At 44.1% G+C, this 20,519-nt stretch overlaps 1 protein-coding gene across 3 annotated transcripts in view; it reads left to right on the top strand.

Moving 5' to 3' along the window:
- Window positions 1-20,519, top strand: part of LOC132829551 (ubiquitin carboxyl-terminal hydrolase 2-like) — a 95,864-nt gene that overhangs the window by 60,509 nt on the left and 14,836 nt on the right. For 2 of the 3 annotated variants that reach the window (XM_060846792.1, XM_060846793.1), the window contains exons 3-9: window positions 12,737-12,787; window positions 15,559-15,682; window positions 16,217-16,328; window positions 16,522-16,632; window positions 17,633-17,697; window positions 17,857-17,960; window positions 19,955-20,035. In XM_060846792.1, the coding sequence (XP_060702775.1) occupies window positions 12,737-12,787; window positions 15,559-15,682; window positions 16,217-16,328; window positions 16,522-16,632; window positions 17,633-17,697; window positions 17,857-17,960; window positions 19,955-20,035 (648 nt within the window). Of the gene's footprint in view, window positions 1-5,497; window positions 5,671-12,736; window positions 12,788-15,558; window positions 15,683-16,216; window positions 16,329-16,521; window positions 16,633-17,632; window positions 17,698-17,856; window positions 17,961-19,954; window positions 20,036-20,519 lie in introns of those variants that run through there. The other variant, XM_060846794.1, reaches the window with a different exon arrangement.

Raw genomic sequence — 20,519 nt, 5'->3', positions numbered from 1 at the left:
TCAAGTCCATACCAGAGAATTGAGCCTTTAGTCTTTGTTGGCACTCCCAGTGCTGTACTGAGGAGGTACAGTACTCTTGAGACATTAAACGGAGGCTCCATTTATGTTTATTGTCATCTGCGTGTGTGGCTACTAAGGATAGCTGGTCGTGTCGTTTCGTGGCTAGTTGGTGTTCATGGATGCGGATCGTTAGCTGTCTTCCTGTTTGTCCTATGTAGTGTTTTGTGCAGTCCTTGCATGGGATTTTGTACACTACATTGGTTTTGCTCATGCTGGGTATCGGGTCCTTCGTTGACAATGGAACGAGGACATGCCACAACCCAAAGGACTAGCCACACTACCATACATCAGGAGCATTTCCGAACTGACAGCCAGACTGCTGCGACCACTAGGACTCATAACAGCACACAAACCAACAGCCACTCTCAGACAACAACTCACCAGAACGAAGGACCCGATACCCAGCATGAGCAAAACCAATGTAGTGTACAAAATCCCATGCAAAGACTGCACAAAACACTACATAGGACAAACAGGAAGACAGCTAATGATCCGCATCCATGAACACCAACTAGCCACGAAATGACACGACCAGCTATCCTTAGTAGCCACACACGCAGATGACAAGCAACATGAATTTGACTGGGACAATACTACTATTATAGGACAAGCCAAACAGAGAACAGCCAGGGAATTCCTAGAGGCATGACACTCATCCACAGATTCAATCAATAAGCACATGGACCCAATATACCGACCACTGCAGCGGACAGCTGGAACTGACAACCGGAAGCGGCAGATTTAAACCACTACAAATGCCGGAGGAAAGATCACAGAAGCTCTTCACTGGAGGCTCCCAAGCACTGAGGATGTCACCTAGACAGGGGACGAAACGTCTGCAACACAAATTCCCAGCTCGGCGAACAGAACCACAACAACAAGCACCCGAGCTACAAATCTTCTCACAAACTTTGAGCTCCATTTACTTGTTTGGGTGGATGTAAAAGGTATTTTACAAGAAAAGCAGCCTTCTGTGGTGTGCCAGCCCTAACCTGACAGAATCACAAATAATGCTCTGTGCAAACTGGCTTTCATTGTTTCCTACGTGATAACAATGACCACACTTCTGAAAGTACTTCATTAGCTGTATGGCACTTTAAGGTGTACTGTGTTTGTGAAAAGTTACCAAAAATTTGCTTTCTTAGTCACTTCTGTGTTAAATAAATAGACTCTGCTTCCACAGGAGAAATGATGACTTTGCTTGTTTTAGTGAATTGACTGGATTCAAAAGAAAACTGGTTTGCAAGAGTATTGAGTACAGGAGTTGGGAGGTCATGTTGCAGCTGTACAGGACATTGGTTAGGCCACTGTTGGAATATTGTGTGCAATTCTGGTCTCCTTCCTATTGGAAAAATGTTGTGAAACTTGAAAGGGTTCAGAAAAGATTTGCAAGGATGTTGCCAGGGTTGGAGGATTTGAGCTACAGGGAGAGGCTGAACAGGCTGGGGCTGTTTTCCCTGGAGCGTCGGAGGCTGAGGGGTTTATAGAAGGTTTATAAAATCATGAGGGGTGTGGATAGGATAAATAGACAAGATCCTTTCCCTGGGGTGAGGGAGTCTAGAACTAGAGGGCATTGGTTTAGGATGAGAGGGAAAAAAATTAAAAGTGGCCTAAGGGGCAAGTTTTTCATGCAGAGGGTGGTACGTGTATGGAATGAGCTGCCAGAGGGAGTGGTGAAGGCTGGTACAATTGCAACATTTAAAAGGCATTTGGATGGGTATATAAATAGGAAAGACCTAGAGGGATATGGGCCAAGTGCTGGCAAATGGGACTAGATTGGGTTAGGATATCTGGTCAGCATGGCTGTGTAAGACCAAAGGGTGTGTTTCCATGCTGTATATCTCTGAGTCTTAAATATCAAATGTCACTCACTCACTGGGATGTCCTTCAGATAAATCAAGATATACCACAGGAATCTAGAATTTCAGAGCAGCAGGTCATTTGGCCATTTGAGATTGCTCTGTCATTTGATAAAAGATGATAACTAAACCAATTGTGGCATCAGTTCCACTTTCATATCCATGCCCAATTATCGGTGACTCCCTCGTTTATCAACAATTTAATCTGACTGCCTTGAATAGCTTCAGTGACACCGTCTCCACGGCTTTCTGAGGAACAGAATTCCACAGACTAACAACCTCTGAGGGAAAAGTAATCTCTTCACCTCTATCTGCAAAAGAAAACCTGTTTTTAAACCGTGTTCCCTAGTTCTACCTCTCCCATAAAATGAGACATCCTCCTGTTTTCTCCACAATCGACTCTCCCCTGATTGATACATTTCAAAAGATCATCTGTCTTTCATCTCCAATGGGTCCACACCCAAGTTGCCTAACTAATCTTCATACAATACACCCTTCATTCCAGGAAGGAGCCGAGGCATTCTTCTCTAAATCACTTCTTACGTAATTATATCTTTTTTTCAAATAAGGAGAGGGCTCACTGAAGCCCTGTACAGCTGCAGCAAAGTTTCCTGCCCTGATGTTCCATGGTTTTCAGTGCAATAACGCCTCTAATGTGGATACTAGAATTGTGTACAGTGCTGCAAGTACTGAGCTTCGGGAAGAATTTAATATGATTGCATTGCTTTTCTGACTCTGACTCCTTAGAAATGAAGCCCAGTGCTCTTTCTGCTTTTTTACATTCCTGAGCTGCTACTTGTAGCAATTTGTTTATCAATTTAAAAAAACACCTAATGGCAATCCTGTGACCATTGCTGATAATTGTAAAACCCATCTTATTCACCAATGTGTTTTAGAGAGGGAGATCTGACATCTTCACCCATTCTGTGAAGCCAACCTACAACAATGTAGTTGCCTCTCAACTGTGCTCTGGGCAATTAGGGATGGGCAAAACCTCAGTGACACTTAGATCCTGTGAATTAATAAAAACAACCTTTTAGGCTGCAATCTCTTAAATGAGGGGATGTGGTATCTGAAGTGTGGAAGATTTGAAGTTCCTTGTATTGGCTCATACATGAAACTCAGCTCAGGGCAGAAAGTGCACAGTGTCAAGACAGGCAGCAGCTGTGTCACTGTATTGTCACCAAGTGAAACAACACACTATAACTACTGGAAATCAAAACACAGATACCGAAGAATTTGGAACAGTTAAGCGGTCAGGCAGTTTCCATGGAGACATTGAAACTCACCTAGTCAGTTCCATATTTCTAAGACTTCCGCAGAACTCTTAAACTAGAAACATTAACTGACCGGCTGACCTGCTGAATGTTTCCGGTTTTTTCTGTTACTGTTTTGCCAATAGGGCCCTGGATTTCAGTGGTTTAGTTTTAAAGCCTAATGTTCATTCAAATAAAGAAAAACTTTTAAATCAGAAGATTGCAGGTTCAGGAGCTACCCCAGGGACTTGAACTCATGTTTCAGGTTGACACCAGCTATGCAGTACTGCTGTACTGTCAGAAGTGTTATCTCTCTGATGAGATCTGAATCAGCTGCCCCATCCATCCTCTGAGGTAGAGATAAACATTTCATGGTATTATGTGAGGTAGAGCTCCCCGTGGTGACCTCGCTGTTCTTTACTCCTCAGCCAGAGTAATTTAGTGGATCGTGCTATGTGCAGATTGACTGCTGTGTTTCCTACAAAGCTGGAATCATCACATTTTAAGTTTTATTTTGGCTCTTAAGCAGTTTGGAATAAAATTAGGCACAGTGGATGTGTTCTGGCGTCCATTACTCATGGCTGATCGAATACTCATGCCTTTTACCCCCAGTATCCCGTAACTCTTTACTCCATTTGTAATCAGAAATCTATTTACCTCATCTTTAAGCATATTCAAAGACTGAGCCTCCATAGCCGTCAGGAGGATAGAATTCCAAAGATTCACAACCCTCTAAGTAAAAAAATGTCATCTCATCTCAGTCATAAATGGCATTCTCCTCATTTTTAAAGTTGTCCCTGGTTCTGGAATCCTCAACCAAGGGAAATATCTTACCTGCACCAACTTTGTTTCTTCCTTTAAGTATTTTGTATGTTTCATGAAATCACCTGTCATTCTTCAACCCTCTAGCGAAAGTCCACTTACTCCTGAAGCTCATTTCCATCTTCCTCATAACACACTTTCCCACATAGCTTTGTATCATTTGAAAATTTGGAAATATTGCATATGATCCCACCTCCAAATTGACATATATTGTGAACAGCTGGGACTCGGGTAGATTAGATTCCCTACAGTGTGGAAACAGGCCCTTCGGCCCAACAAGTCCATACCGATCTTCCGAAGAGTAACCCACCCAGACCCACTTCCCTCTGACTAATGCACCTAACATTATGGATAATTTAACATGGCCAGTTCACCTTTGGACTGTGGGAGGAAACCCACACAGACATGGAGAGAAATTAGATTAGATTACTTACAATGTGGAAACAGGCCCTTCGGCCCAACAAGTCCACACCGACCCGCCGAAGCGCAACCCACCCACACCCCAACATTTACCCCTTACCTAACACCATGGGCAATTTAGCATGGCCAATTCACCTAACCTGCACATCTTTGGACTGTGGGAGGAAACCGGAGCACCCGGAGGAAACCCACGCAGACACGGGGAGAACGTGCAAACTCCACACAGTCAGTCGCCTGAGTCAGGAATTGAACCCGGGTCTCAGGCGCTGTGAGGCAGCAGTGCTAACCACTGTGCCACCGTGCCGCCCACTAATGTGCAAACTCCACACAGTCACCGGAGGTAGAATCAAATCTGGGTCCCTGGTGCTGTGAGGCAGCAATGCTAACCACTGAGCTACCATGTTCCTTGTAATACCCCATTAGTCATAAACTGCCAATGTGAGAATAAAGTGAGAATCTGTAAAATGTTCTGGGGGATGTAGATAGGAAAAAAATCTCCCTTTAGGAGGTGCTTTAATTTTGCTAACACCCTCCTATGGTGGACATTATCAAAAAATGGGTATTGTGCTATATAAATGTAAATCTTTATCTTTTATATTTTGCTTCAACTAATGATAAACCATATCACAAAATATTGTTGGAGTTACAAGGTCCCCCCTTGTCAATAGTACAGTGGGTGATGTGACAATGTCTAGTGACATTCATGACTTGGAGATAATCATTAAAGTTAACGTAGGGTGAGTAACCAGGGTTAGTGGTCGCCCTTACAGGTGGTGATTGAAGTTAGAAACTATTATTGACAATATCAGTGTCAGGAAATGTATCCGAGATGTTATTTGGGGAGGAAATGTTCACATTATATTTGAATGATTGAGTCCTCACACTGGAGTGACTCTGTCCAGGCAGTGTAAGGGTGTGTTTGGAGTAGATGGCTTGTGGTGAGGGAGGTGCTGGAGCAGAGTGTGTTAAACACAAACTAAACTCCTCCTTCCCCTCGCACACGCGGGACCTGACGTTTGAGGCAGCTCTGGCTTGGTTATAAAAGCAGCTCGGGGCCGGGCTCGGAGCCGGCCAGTCGAGTGTTGTACCAGCCCCCAGGAGCTATGCCCAGCATGAGGCAGTCTTACACGGTGACGGTCACTGAGGAGCCGCTCCTCACTCTGTTTAACAAGGAGCTGCGTAGGAAGACTCCCAGCGTGTCGGGCTCCATGATCGTCTCTACCTTCGTGGGGCTCCTCATCAACCAGGCGAAGGTAAGGAGATTCCGGCCGGCCGCTCGGCCCGGCCCGAGCTGACTAGCCCCTGACTCTGCCTTTGGTGAGTTAGGCTGTGACCCTATCTGGGAGAGGGGACACTGGGGAAGGATGACAGGGTTACTGGCTGAAGTAGGGGGTCGGAGAGAAGAGGTGGAGGGTTGTGATGAAATGTTTCATAATGTACAGCTTTAAAACCCCTATCTCCCGCTCTCGGATTGCTCATCTGTGTCTGCCCTGAATTTACTAACAACTCTGGGCTACAAGTGAACTCAGGGAAGCGGGGAGGGACCTGTGTCGACTTCAATCAATCAACTGTACTTTAATTTTACAAAAGGAGCTAATCTGTGGACCCTCTGCGTGTGTCATCGTGAAATGCCTGTGATACTAATTGGGGCAATTTCCATCATCCGCCTTCAGGAGGGGGTGGCAGTATTCATTTGGAGTTCTGTATAATACCAGTGTGGGAGTGAATCGTGTGTGTGTGTGAGAGAGAGCTTCCTCTGCCAGTGTCTGTCCCAGCTGCTAGGAATTAATGTGCGGAGGGAGGGAGGGGGGGCTGCTGCTTTGGCGTGGGCCACACTCTACCTTCAGGAGACCTCGGGGCTAATTCCACGGACCAGCCGGAATATCATTTTTTTTCTATTGGTAAACCAGATTAATAATGACATGAACCTTTGAATCCCGAGTAACTAAATCCATGATTGCAGCTCAGTGAGGGGGGGCTGAAAATGTGTTGCTGGAAAAGCGCAGCAGATCAGGCAGGTCTGGAGAAGGGCTCTGGCCCGAAACGTCGATTCTCCTGTTCCTTGGATGCTGCCTGACCTGGTGTGCTTTTCCAGCTCTGATCTCCAGCATCTGCAGTCCTCACTTTCTCTTACAGTGAGGGGGGAACCAATACACTTTTGTCTTGGATCCAAATTTCCTGACCTCTTTATTAATGTAAACACCCCCTTTCCCTTTCTCCATCTCCATCATGTTCGCCTGGTTCTCTCCTGTTCTGTAACCTCTTGTTTCGTCTGTTTCCTTCGGTTCTCTATCTCTCCTGTTTTTCATTCATCTTCCCCCCCACTCACGCTGCACCTTTTTTTTGTGAAGTTCAAATTTTTGTAAGGGGTCTCTGAGGCTTTGAGAAGCTGTGAGCCTCAAAAGTGGCAGTTTGCCGGTACCCCTTGATCTTACAGCCGGATTCATCTGCAGGATTGCTAATCACATTTCTGTCTGGGCTGGTAATTTGAGCAAATGTATAAGTGATTGTTTTCAGCTTGTTTGAGGGCTGGGTCAGGGTATTGTTCGAGGTCCTACTTGACAAACCGGATACTCGCTGGATGCAGGTCCTCACCTGGATCTTCAGTTAGTCCAGATGGCAAGGCAAAGCATTTAAACCGTGAGCTGTCAGTGCTGATCCCATCCACACTACACACTTCAGCATGAGTCTCTGAAAGGAGATGCAGCAGAATCTCCATCAGTCTTTGCCAGTTCCATCCCAAATAAATGAAAATGGAAGACATTCACACAGGAATTTCATGAGCTCGGGATATTTTGCAGTGTACGTATTTATTGTAATGCAGGAAACACAGTGATTGATTTGCACACATTAACCCAGAATGACAATGTAACACTAACGAGATAAATCGATTTCTGTTGATGATTTGAGGTGTGATTGTTGGCAAGGCGCCAGGGAGGAGTTATCTTCGAGAAGAAAGTGAGGACTGGAGATCAGAGCTGAAAAAGGTGTTGCTGGAAAAGCGCAGCAGGTCAGGCTATTCTCTGTAGAGGGAGGAAGAGAGCTTCTTCAAGGAAGGCATCCTTGCAGATTCCTGAAGAAGGGCTCATGCCTGAAACGTCGATTCTCCTGCTCCTTGGATGCTGCCTGACCTGCTGCGCTTTTCCAGCAACACATTTTCAGCCAGGGAGTAGTTCCCAGTTTTTCTTGGGGTAATTCTGCAGGATCTTGTGTATCAGCCAATGAGGGCAATGCCTTGGTCTAATAGCTTAGATAAATCAGAGCGATTGTAAATGTGAGTGTTATAAGTGGCTAGGTTTGCAAATCTCTGTTTTGCACACTGATCTAAATAAGAACCCTTCCACCGTCGTGTTTAAGAGCTGATTTAATTTGCCTTTACTCGGCAGTCTGCAGGGGAAGCAAACGTCCCTGGAGCTGTCTGGTGTGATATCAGAGGGAGCTGGGAGTCAGGGCAACAGCCACCTCACGTCACTGTCTCTGAGACGTCATTCCAGCCGCTAATCATCGCAAAAGGCCCGACGTTTGTCGCTATTCTCAGCGGGATGGCACTCGACATGAACGCGGCTATTTCTGTCCTCCGCCTGCTCAGCTATCTGGCCTTTAGAGAGAGGAATGGGTATTGGCTTTTTTAAAAAAAGCAAGCAGTAGTATAAGACTCTGATTTAAGTTTAACTGAACAAATCTGGTCACTGAGACCCTGTTTCAATCCAAAACTCTGGGTGTGAATCCTCTTCCACCCACTTCCCCCATTGCCCTGAAATGAGCCAGTGACTGCCCCAGCAAATTTGTTTCTGTGCACCTGACAATTTTCCAATCCCGATTCTTGCTGTGAAATGTTGTTGATCAGCCTGGACTCCTGACTTCGGACAGACTCTGTACATTACTGACTGGCTGCCTCCATCGTCAACTCCCTCAAATTCCTATCTAATTTTGCCTCCTGGTTATTTCTATTCAGTCTGATTTCCCCAGGCTGCCATGACCCCAGTCCATGCAAACCAGTTAAATATCACCAGGAAACGATGCTGGAAATGCTCATTGTCTCTCCAGACGGTTCAGCTCAGTGAGCTCCTAGAAATTGTACTACCCACCTTTTTTTTCCTCTTGAAAGTGGAAGAGAATGTGGAACTCCTTATCAAAGGGGCTCTCTGAGATGAATAACTGGTGCACTAAGAGGAAGTTATGTAAACTAGAGTGAGAAAGGACTAAAGGATGTCAGTTGATAGGATGGAGAGCAAATGGGGATTCAAACTGCAGTGTTGTTCTCGGGCGTCATTTTAAATGAGAAATAAAATTGATGTTTCTCTGAGGTTTTCATTGTCACTCTCCTTTATACAACAATGCTGTAGTTGTAGAATAGTCCCAGTTTGGATAAAAACTGAATGAAATGCAAGAAACTGCAGGAAGATTAACGGTGTGCTTGGTCTGATCTTTGATTCACATACAAGTTGGGTTTATAGTGCCGGTGGATGTGAGTAAAGAATGGTTACTGCAAGATTTATTTGAAAATTAATAAAACTAAATTTGAAGCTCTTGTGTGTAGTGTATTTGCCTCTGAGCTGGGTGTTCCTGGTTCAAGATCTACCAGAGGACATGATGGTTGAGGAAGGATATGTTGTAGTGTGGCCTAAAAGATTGAGTATCAACTTACAACAGTTTCCAGCATTTGCCAATGGTGGGTATTAAGAACAGGGGAGGATGTTGGTGAATCACTACAGAAGGCAGTTGTAAAGCACTGCAGTACGTTGACCGGTGTAACTGTGGACAGGCACACACCATACCTGAAAGGAGAGAGGATGCAACTGAAGAAATTATACAGACTTAACATAGGTAGATGATCAAATGGATTGGATGTAAAATGTAGTGAGATCCATGGTTTTGATTTAATGTCTCATGCAAAGGTTGGTCCGCTCTGACAGTGAAGACCCCTCCTAGATTGTAGTGAGCATCAGTCAAGGTTTCGTGTTTGCATTTCTGGAGTGGGATTAGAACCCATGACCTTGCATTTCAGGTCAGACTATTGACACTGAGCCATAGCTTGATCTGTACATCTTTGTATAACCCAGTGTTCTGTGCTGTTTTATGTTCATTTAGGAACAGGATTAAGATGAGCCCAGTGCTTTTTAATTGCAAAAGACCCTTCACTGTCAATGGCTCAAGTCAACTCTCTCCAAAAGTGTTCACTCAACAATAAATTCCATCACACTAATATAACTTCTGAAAAGATACTTTTGCCTCTGCATCATTTTTACAAAGCACTGAGATGTCAGGATGTGTTGTGGAATATTACTTTCAAGTTGCTGAAATATGCCAGGAAGGGTCCCCAGTAACAGGATTCAAAATAGCGAGGCTTTCAAAATCAGAATTATCATAAACTATGTCAGGCAGAGAGAGCCTGCTGGAGCAGTTAAGGCTTAAAATGTTGCTTGTTTTAGTAGTGCACTCAGCTGAATCAAAATCACATCAAGTGAAGATCTTTGGTACAAAGTTTAAGGCTGATATTCCAGTGTAGTACTGAGGGAATGCAGCAATGTTGGCATGGTTTTCTTTCAGATGAACCGTTTAAAGCAAAGACCCTTGTGCTCTCTGGGCCAGGAATAGATCCTGTCACAGCTTCAAGAAGAGAAAGAGAGTTTCCTGATTGTCCTGGCCAATATTTATCCTCTACTAGCATCAATAAAACAGCCTATGTGGCCTCCTTGCTGTTTATGGGATCTTGCTGTACAAATAGACTGCATTTGCAACATTATAAAAGTGACTTCAAAAGTACATAGTTGGCAATAAAATGCTTTCTGACATCTTGGGGCCATGAAGATCCCAATACAAGTACAAAGCCGGGGGGGGGGGGGAGGTGTTCTTGTGGCACAGGGGTATAAATTATAAATGCTACAAGGAGGCCTGGGCTCAAGTCTGAACTGTTCCAAGATGTGTAATAACATCAAGAACAACTTAACTAGAAAAATATCTAGAAATGCAAATTTTTAATTTTTTTCAGTGATTTTGTTTTTTTCTCTTCTCACAACCTGAGTTTAGTCATTGTGTTTTTTCATACAGTTCAGGCAAGAATGTGAATGGCCTAATTTGGACTGTGCTGGGTTTGAAATTGGGTTGAAAGCAGGTGTGGGCCAGTGTAAGCTGTCCCAGTTACAGTTAGTTGCAGCATTCCAGGGTAGGGAGAGTGAATACACTGGCAGGGCTTTTGTTTTCCCCTGAACTCCCCGCAGTGGCCTCTGCTGCAGAAACTGGGTGGAGAGAGATTTGGCTCGACTATGATGGCCCGCTTGTTTACAGCCTGTGAATGATTGTTATTTGAAAGAAAGGCTGCAGAGTGAGATGCCAAGATGCACAAACAATTAGGTGGCAGTAGCCTGTTGAGAGATTAGAACGCTTGGGGACAGAGGGTTGCAATGTGAAGGTTCCTGTTTTGAAACCTGGGATTTCTGGAGCTTATTTCATTGAAACAGTGGAGTTTTACTTGTCTGGTTATAGAGGTGTGTTTAAAATTTCCAATTTGGCGGGGGGGTATGAGACAACAGTGTTAGTGCTTACATTTTGAACAGAAGATCATAAATGGAATTAAAGGGAGCAGACGCAATATCGCCTCCTGCTGGGAGCTGCTTCCTGAGATGTTTCAGTAGTTTCTCAGTCTTTCATTCCTGGGCTACTGATTCCAGTTTCCTGGATTATGTGCTATAGCTCCTACATTTCCCAATACTGGGAAGCTCATGCTTTGGAATCTTGGGAACTGGTTTGGAGTGATTGGGACTGGGCTGCATTCTCCATTTGTAGTCAGTTGTGGTTGTACAAGTTGTTGACACTTCAGATAGATGGCTTTTGTTGGGATTTTAAAAATCCCTTTCTGCGATGTTGGTGTCTGTGACAGAGCTTCGTGTTGCTTTGACCATCCAATTAAGAGTGCTGTTGCATTGCAGCTAAGGATAGCGGGTTTCCACCCCAAAAGGACAGCAGGAACTCTATAGTTTTAATGACAATTGGTAGTGGCCACAATTACTGATTTAACTTTCAATTCCAAATTTTAATTGAGTTTAAATTTCAACTGGTGTTAGTTAGCTCAGTGATATGACCATTATGTCGCCACCTCCCTTTTCCTGGTGGTAGGAAAAATAGATCATTCTCCCCTCCAGTTAGTTTCATCATGGGTTGGTTATCACTGCAGAGGCCTGAGTGCACAATTTAGTCTGTCACTCTGTGCAGTACTGAGGGGGTGCTGCATGGTTGGAGGTGTTTTTGCACATTTTTTTTAATCAGCCTGGACAGCTGTCTTATACCATACCTCTCCACGAGGTGGGAGTTGATCCCAAATCTCTTGGCTCAGGGACACTGCCACTGTCTCTTTTTTTTGGGGTGATATCAATAAAGTAAAGGCTCCATCTACTGTCTCAAGTGGAATCTTTGTATCCACAGAACACAGAATGAATGCAGAATTCTTCAACCTTCTAGCAATACCATGAGAAACTTAGGAACATCTGAAAAATAACTGTGTATGGAAAAACTAGCAAAATAATGCTTGGGCTTCAGAAATGAATTGAAAAGCAATTTTGGGCATTGTTCCATGCTGTGATCATTACTAATAAATCTCTTTTAACAGTGGAGTTGCTGGATAGTTATATCCAGTGTAAGTTAATACAGGAGGAATGATTGCTTGCTGACCATTTAAAATCTCCTGGATATACCTTTCCAGACAGAGAGCCCTGGACAATGAGAGGAGTCAAATCCTTGTTAGTTTTTAAAAAAATAATTCACTTACAGATGAGTGTCACTGGCTAGGTCAGCAATGATTACCCATCGCTAATCATCCAGGGGACAATTAAGGGTCAACCCCATTGCTGTGGGTCTGGAGTCCCAAGTAGGCCAGACCAGGTAAGGATAGCAGCTTCCTTCCCTAAAGGACATTTGTGAACCAGATGAGTTTTTCCAACAATTGATGATGGATTCATGGTCATCATTAGATTCTTAGTTCCAATTCCACCATCTGCCTTGGCAGAATTCAAACCTGGGTCCCCAGAACATTACCTGAGTCTCTGGATTAACAGTCTAGCAACAATACCACTAGATCCTGATTTGGTTTTGTGTGTGTGTGAGGGGGAAGGTAGGTACAATTCTCCATGATCCATGTCAAAGTATGCTCCCTGAAGTTTCCTCTGTGTGATTTGGAGCTGGGCGAAGTAGCGTTGCTCATGTGTACTCCAGCTGTGCCCCAGGGTTTAGTTTCAACTAATTCAAAAGTCCACACCAACTCTAGAAAATGATTTATATATCAATATTTAGAACTCTTGTTTAATTTTTTTTCTTTTTTTTCAGAATTCTAAAACCAACCAGGGTCTTGTGGGCCTTCGAAATCTGGGCAACACTGTGAGTCTCACTTTTCAAAGATCAATTTACCTCCACTTGTAGATAATCTTCATGAATTGGCATTTAGTTAAGAAGAGTCTTACAAGTATTTTGTTGTGTGGTTTAAAGGGGCTTTGTGCCATTTAGGGTTGAATGTTGTTATAGAGTGGTGTAGGGCTTGTCTGACCTCAATTTGCCTTCTCACACCCCCCCCCCCCCGCCCAAAAAATGGTCAAGAGTGGGAACAGAGAGTACATGTTGATGGGCTATTGCACTATGAGGGCACCACAACCTAAATAATCTTGTTCTGAAATACTCTTGTTTTCCAGCCAGGGTTACTGAAGTGATCAGGAACAGGAGCTTTGGTAGATTTCTGTCCCCTCTCATGGGACACAGAATTGGTCATTGATCCACTCTATGCTACCAAGTTAACATAAAGTAGATGCTGGGAAGTATATCTGCTGGTTGTGCATTTAAGATTTATTATTATGGTTATGAAATGGAGTGAAGCACATTGTATCAGAAATTGATGTGCAGTTGAAGTATTCTCTCAACAGTGCTGTTGTTTTGATGGAGGCAGTGAAAGTACAAGAGAGTCAAACCCAAAACAGTGTGTGTTGGTTAAACAGCTTATGGGTGTTCCTGTGTTGTGGGAATAGTGGTATGGGATTTGCAAACATACACCTCCATTCGAGACACCTGGCTTTACACTTGTTTTATAAACAAGCTGAGCTGTGAGGTCTGTTCGTTTTAATCTGTGTTTAACCAAAGCAAGTCCTCGGGGACAGATGGGCTCGAAGTTGTAGAAAGAGTGAAGGAAAGTCGGTCACAGCACAGTTGATATTGTCTCGGGTTCTGCCTGAAGGAACCTTAACTGCGTCCATGACTTTGAGCTCCCAGAATTCATTTGGGTGCGAGGAGTCCAGAATTCCCAGCTGGAGCTCTGTCCATTTGTTAAGATCTTTTGATTCAGCAGATAGTCGTTTTAGCCAAGTCACTGGGCTGATTCCAAAGGATAGGAGATAGGGAATTGAGAGAAGGCACAGCAACACGATAATGTGAGAGAGGGGCACATGTTCCTAATCCCTGGAATTTATTCCAGCAGTATTGTTCTGCCTCCTTAATTCAGCAGCACTCTGCCTGTAGGGTTTGCAGAACAACACTTGTTCACTGTATTTTGGTACATGACAACAATAAATCTATCTCCATTAATGACCACCAACTTGACACTGACATTTTTTACAAACCCACCGACTCCCACAGCTATCTGGATTACACCTCTTCCCACCCTACCTCTTGCAAAAATGCCATCCTGTATTCCCAATTCCTCCGCCTCCGCTGTATCTGCTCCCAGGAGGACCAGTTCCACCACAGAACACACCAGATGGCCTCCTTCTTTAGAGACTGCAATTTCCCTTCCCACGTGGTTAAAGATGCCCTCCAATGCATCTTGTCCGCATCCCACACCTCCACCCTCAGACCCCACCCCTCCAACCGTAACAAGGACAGAACGCCCCTGGTGCTCGCCTTCCACCCTACCAACCTTCGCATAAACCAAATCATCCGCCGACATTTCCGCCACCTCCAAAAAGACCCCACCACCAGGGATATATTTCCCTCCCCACCCCTTTCCACCTTCCGCAAAGACCGTTCCCTCCGTGACAACCTGGTCAGGTCCACACCCCCCTTCAACCCATCCTCCCATCCTGGCACCTTCCCCTGCCACCGCAGGAACTGCAAAACCTGTGTCCACACCACCTCCCTCACCTCCATCCAAGGCCCTAAAGGAGCCTTCCACATTCATCAAAGTTTTACCTGCACATCCACTAATATCACTTATTGTATCTGTCGCTCCCGATGCGCTCTCCTCTACATTGGGGAGACTGGATGCCTCCCAGCAGAGCACTTTAGGGAACATCTCTGGGACACCCGCACCAATCAACCACACCGCCCCGTGGCCCAACATTTTAACTTCCCCTCCCACTCTGCCGAGGACATGCAGGTCCTGGGCCTCCTTCACCGCCGCTCCCTCACCACCAGACGCCTGGAGGAAGAACGCCTCATCTTCTGCCTCAGAACACTTCAACCCCAGGGCATCAATGTGGGCTTCAACAGTTTCCTCATTTCCCCTTTCTACCCCCCCCCTCCCCCAACACCTCACCCTAGTTCCAAACTTGCAGCTCAGCACTGTCCCCATGACTTGTCCTACCTGCCTAACATCCTTTCCACCTATCCACTCCACCTGCCCCCGACCTATCACCTTCATCCCCTCCCCCCACTCACCCATTGTACTCTATGCTACTTTTTCCCCACCTCCACCCTCCTCTAGCTTATCTCTCCACGCTTCAGGCTCACTGCCTTTATTCCTGATGAAGGGCTTTTGGCCGAAACGTCGATTTTACTGCTCCTTGGATGCTGCCTGAACTGCTGTGCTCTTCCAGCACCACTAAATCCAGAATCTGGTTTCCAGCATCTGCAGTCATTGTTTTTACCAACAATAAATCAAGTCAACTGCAGACCATAAACACTGCTGTTTGAAAGAGCCAGTTTGGCTTTTGTTTTTAGAGTTGTTAATCTGTCTGTAAGTGTGAAAACTATGGTAGTTTTGACAGCTACAGGCTTGTTGCTTTGTTAGATAGTCAGGAGCCTCCACTTTCTGCTACACACAAGCGCTGGTCTCCGGTTACTTGCATTCCTACCAGTTTCTGAATTTCATCTGCTCCCCTTGTCTCGTTTGCTTGAAGTATGGTTGTTAACATTCCTGTTTCTCTCTCCTTTTGTTGTTGCTGTAGTGTTTCATGAACTCCATCCTGCAGTGTTTGAGCAACACCTGGGAGCTGAGAGATTATTGTATTCAGAACACGTATCGGCGAGATCTGAATAACCGGGGCCGCACCAACACCGCACTCATGGAGGGTCAGTGCTCACAGCTATTGATCAAGAGCTATGGCCAGGTCATTCGGTCTCTAACAGTGAATCCAGTGCTTCCATCCCCGTATCCACCGCCCCCCCCCCCAACCCACCACCATCACCAACGCCCCCAACCTTCCACCAAAGACAATAAAATGTTCTTAGTTTTTGTGTGATCTCTCCAATATATCACCATGTTTACATCATCTGGAATACTGTTATAAAATGGCACTAATTTTTCACCATTATCTAGTAGGGTCTGGCAGGAATGTCTGAGACCAAATGGAAGTAGGGAACGGATTATATATTAATTAAGAACTCTAGGCTTGTGTGTGGATAGAGAATGAGTATCTGGCTAGAAAAGTGTATGTCTGATCAACCTTTTAACCTCTGTCAACTAACCACTACAACAGGAATTAATTACCAAGGCAGTGTAATTAATAATGTGCTGAATGACTTTATGATAATGAAAATAACATGTTTCTCAACCTGCATTGACCAAGACCACTAAAGTTCATTTGTCAATTTTTGCCCCTGTAGAATTTGCAAAACTTCTCCAGGCCATGTGGACATCCTCCAGCAATGATCCCATCAGTCCATCAGAGTTCAAAACACAAATTCAAAAATACGCTCCACGATTTGTCGGATACAAGTAAGTCCTGTCCAAAATATCAAAAATAATTGAGACTGAAAGCTATTGGTGTGGTTCCTGGTACCAGCAGACCCCACCCCAGGACTTATTCACTCCCTTGTATCGAAAGTCCTGGGTGATGGTGAAAGCTGTGTAAATGTAGGATTATTGGTTAGTCATTATCTGACCTTTTGAAATTTTGTTGCTCACTTAGTCAACAGGATGCCCAGGAGTTTTTGCGTTTCTTGCTGGATGGGCTTCATAACGAAGTGAACAGAGTGTCAGTGCGTTCCAAGGCTATCGTGGAGGACTTGGACCATCTTCTGTAAGTGTTAACAATCTGCTGGTGCTTATCAGTCAGAGTTGCTGGTGTGCACACTGCTTCAAGCAGTTTGGTTTGAACAGAGTGTTTTCATTCAATGCAGGTTTCAAGTTTACAATCTTACTTTTTGACTCTGACTGTGAGAGATGCGGCCGTTTTATTTCCCTGACGTTTCAACTTTCTTAGAATTTACATCACAAGAACCGATTATTCATTGGTGTTAATGGCTCACATGAGCTTATTCCCACTCTCCTTCAGAGAATTAGCATTCGAATCCCTACAGTGTGGAAACAGACCCTTCAGCCCTCCAAGTCCACACTGACCCTCTGAAGAGTAATCCACCCAGACCCATTCCCCTACCTTATATTTCCCTCTGACTAATGCACCTAATACTGTGAACAATTTAGCATGGCCAATTCACCTGAACTGCACATCTTTGGACTGTGGGAGGAAACCCACGCAGACAAGGGGAGAATGTGCAAACTCCACACAGAGGCCAGAGACTGGAATTGAACCCGGGTCTCTGGTGCTGAGGCAGCGGTGCTAACCACTGAGCCAGTGGTGCCCCAAATGTACCCCATAGTTTAGCTCAACCTGTGTCCAGTCATTGCCCAACAATGTTCTTAAATCAACTTTGTGATTTTTTTTTAAACTGCTGACAAATGACTGTGATTGTCCTCTGCCTTTGTAACCCTGATTATTGTAGCTAATGTCTGGAAGGGTTCTATTGTTGTGCGGAAATGTAGAACTGAGGTGTTGCTTGGATCAGACTTTCGCCCACACATTCTGCTATATGTCAGTGTTCCTGACTGACTTTGTGTGGCGCCTTGTTAATTTGAAAAAGTCATTTTCAAGTTTGGCGTTGGCAAGTATTTCCAATTAATTAACGCATTAGGAAAATCTCCAATTGCGGGTGGTATTTTGTTACACAACAAGCTGAAATCATTTTTATGTTGGTGTCTTGGGTTGACGCTTGATTTTAAATTTTCATCCCCACTTCCAGGGACAATGAAAAGGGGAGAAGAATGTGGAAGAAATACCTGGAGAGAGAGGACAGTTGGATTGTGGGTGAGTGCAATACATTTGGGTTTTCACATGAACGCAGCCACATGCAATTGTGCAGATCAGAATTACAATATCAGGGAAAATTGAGCATACCTAATTTATTTTTCCACATCAATTGCAACCTAACCGATTTATTTTTTTCTCTCTTCTCTTTCCTTTCAGATCATTTTGTGGGCCAGTTGAAAAGTTCCCTGACCTGCAGTGAATGTGGGTATTGTTCCACAGTGTTTGACCCCTTCTGGGATTTGTCACTGCCCATTTCAAAGGTACGTTACCAAAATTACAGCTGATATCAGCAGCCATCTTGATTTACTCCTGTATTTCTACAGTGTAAACACCAGCTCCTCTGTATGTTTCAATAAGGTGCCTCTCATTCTCATAAATCCCATGAGTACAGGCCCAATCTACTTCAATCAACCTCTGCTTCCTAACTCATCTCAGCCTCGTGATTCTTCTCTAGACCAACTCCAACGCCAGTGCAGTTCTCCATAAATGGGGGCCCCCAAAACACTTCATTATTCCAGCTGTGGTCTAACTAATTTGTACAGTTTTAGCAAAGTCTTCCAACTTCCAACTCCATTCCAGTTGAGATAAAGTCTAGTAGCCGATTTTCACCTGTTAAACTTGGATGCTGGCATTTTATGATTCATGAACAAGGATTCTGAAATCCCTCTTCTATAGCTTTCTGCAATCTTCCTCTGTTTAAATAATGTTCATCACCTCGATTCTTCCTGTCAAAGTGCATGACTCACATTTCCCTACATTATAATCCATTTACCGAGGTATTGCCTGCTCGTTTAACCCAACTGTATCCCACTACAGACTTTGTGTGATCCTCACCCTTGCATTCCGAGCTATTTTTGGTATCGTTTGTAAACCTGGCTATAATGCACTCACTTTCCTCATTCAACTCATTTAATATTGTAAATATTTGTGGTCCAAGCACACCATTAGTCCCAGATGACCATCCTGAAAATACACTCCACAAACCTCTGTCCACCTCCTTTCCCAAAATGTTGTGTTGGACCGGAATCCTACATCAGCCAAAACAGGTCAGAAGCATGTGTTCCTTTTTCAGTTATAACGAATCAGCTGGTTACCTATGACATTTGAGTAAATTCATGCTCATTTGTACTGGGGCCGGTTTTTATTTAGAATTTCTGTAATGAACCTGTTGGGATTTAAACCTGCCCTGAACTTTTAGTTATAATTTCTGAAATCTAATATAAACTGTGCCGACCATTTCTGGTAATGACCCAAAAATAGGAGTGAACTCCAGCTGTAGGAAATTTTTAATTTGGGAGTTTGTGTTATGGGAGCAGGTGCTGAAATGCCTCCTATTACCAGCAAACCCCTGTGGAAAGAGACAAAGTGAACGTTTCAGGAAAAGGACATTATTTCTTCAGAACAGATTCTTTTTTGACCTGGAAGGGACCTTGACTTGAAATGTTTGCTCTAATTTCTCTGTCAGTAGTTAATACCAGGCTTGCTGAGTATTTCCAGCACTTTGTTTTCTTCCACTTCAGATTTCCAGCATTCATTATATATTCTTTTGTTAGCTTTTAATAATCTTGTTTGGAGGTTGCAGATCTGTTTTAACGGCTTTAGCCTTGCTTTAATGTTTTAGAGCTGCCAATTCCTTCAGTGTAAAAGGGAATAATAGTGTTATGACTAATTAGATTTTTCTGTTGCCATCACAACATTTCTTTTAATAGCATGCTGCAGTACCTTAAGCTCTGCTGCTTTGCCAGGTTTTTTTTTGTTTCTTAGCTAAAAATGTTTTGTGTATGTTCCTTGTAGATCCATTGAAATTAAGGGCAAGGATCTGGATGCAAAGGCCAGTGTGATCCATCTCCCTCCATACCCAACTCCATCTCAAAAATAAGTTGGTTTCCAAAAACAAGTGTTAGAATTAGAGGGGGTCAATTTAAAACAGAAATGAGGAGACATTTCTTCAGCCAGAGTGGTGGCACTGTGGAATTCATTGCCACGGAGCTCGGTGGAGGCCAGGGTGTTAAATATCTTCACGGCAGAGGTTGATTAATTCCTTGAGAGGTCAAGAATTTAGGGGTACGGGGAGAGTGTGGGTAAATGGCGTTGAAATGCCCATCAGCCATGATTGAATGGAGGAGTGGACTCGATGGGCTGAATGGCCTTACTTCCACTCCTATTTCTTATGGTCTTAACAAATGTCTTATTGTTATAACAGTTCAAATGTTTGGTGTTGCTTATTAATTCCTAGCTATTACTGCTTCTACAGAAAGGTTATGGTGAAGTTTCACTAATGGATTGTATAAGACTCTTCACAAAAGAGGATGTTCTGGATGGCGATGAAAAGCCAGTAAGTTGATGTTTTCTGTTTTGATGGTCACTTGAAAGATCTGTCAATACTTGTGTGGAAAATGCTTATTACTAATACACATGGTGGCAGTTTTAAAAACAACTGTCTCTCTTTTTGTGGTAATTTCCTCGCACTGGTGCAAAAGTCAGAAGCCATGTTCCGACCCCGACCCCAACTCCAACTCCGACCCCGCATGGACACAGGCTACTTCAGTCATGAATGGTGCAGAATGTTGTGAAATTATCAGTGAACATCCCCACCTGTCTTTTATGATGGAGCATTCGTAAACTTGGCTATAATGCATTCACTTTCCTCATTCAAGTCACCAATACGTTGTAAATATTTATGGCCTGAGCACTGATCCCTGTAGCACGATGGCTCAGTGGTTAGCACTGCCACCTCAGTGCCAGGGACTCTGGTTCGATTCCAGCCTCGGGCAGACTGTTTCCGTCTGTATGGAGTTTGCACGCTCTCCCCGTGTCTA

Source organism: Hemiscyllium ocellatum, chromosome 29, assembly GCF_020745735.1.
Source record: "Hemiscyllium ocellatum isolate sHemOce1 chromosome 29, sHemOce1.pat.X.cur, whole genome shotgun sequence".
NCBI classification, from domain to species: domain Eukaryota; kingdom Metazoa; phylum Chordata; class Chondrichthyes; order Orectolobiformes; family Hemiscylliidae; genus Hemiscyllium; species Hemiscyllium ocellatum.
The sequence above is the reverse complement of the archived record's forward strand: the minus strand, read 5'-3'. Positions and strand labels throughout refer to the sequence as shown.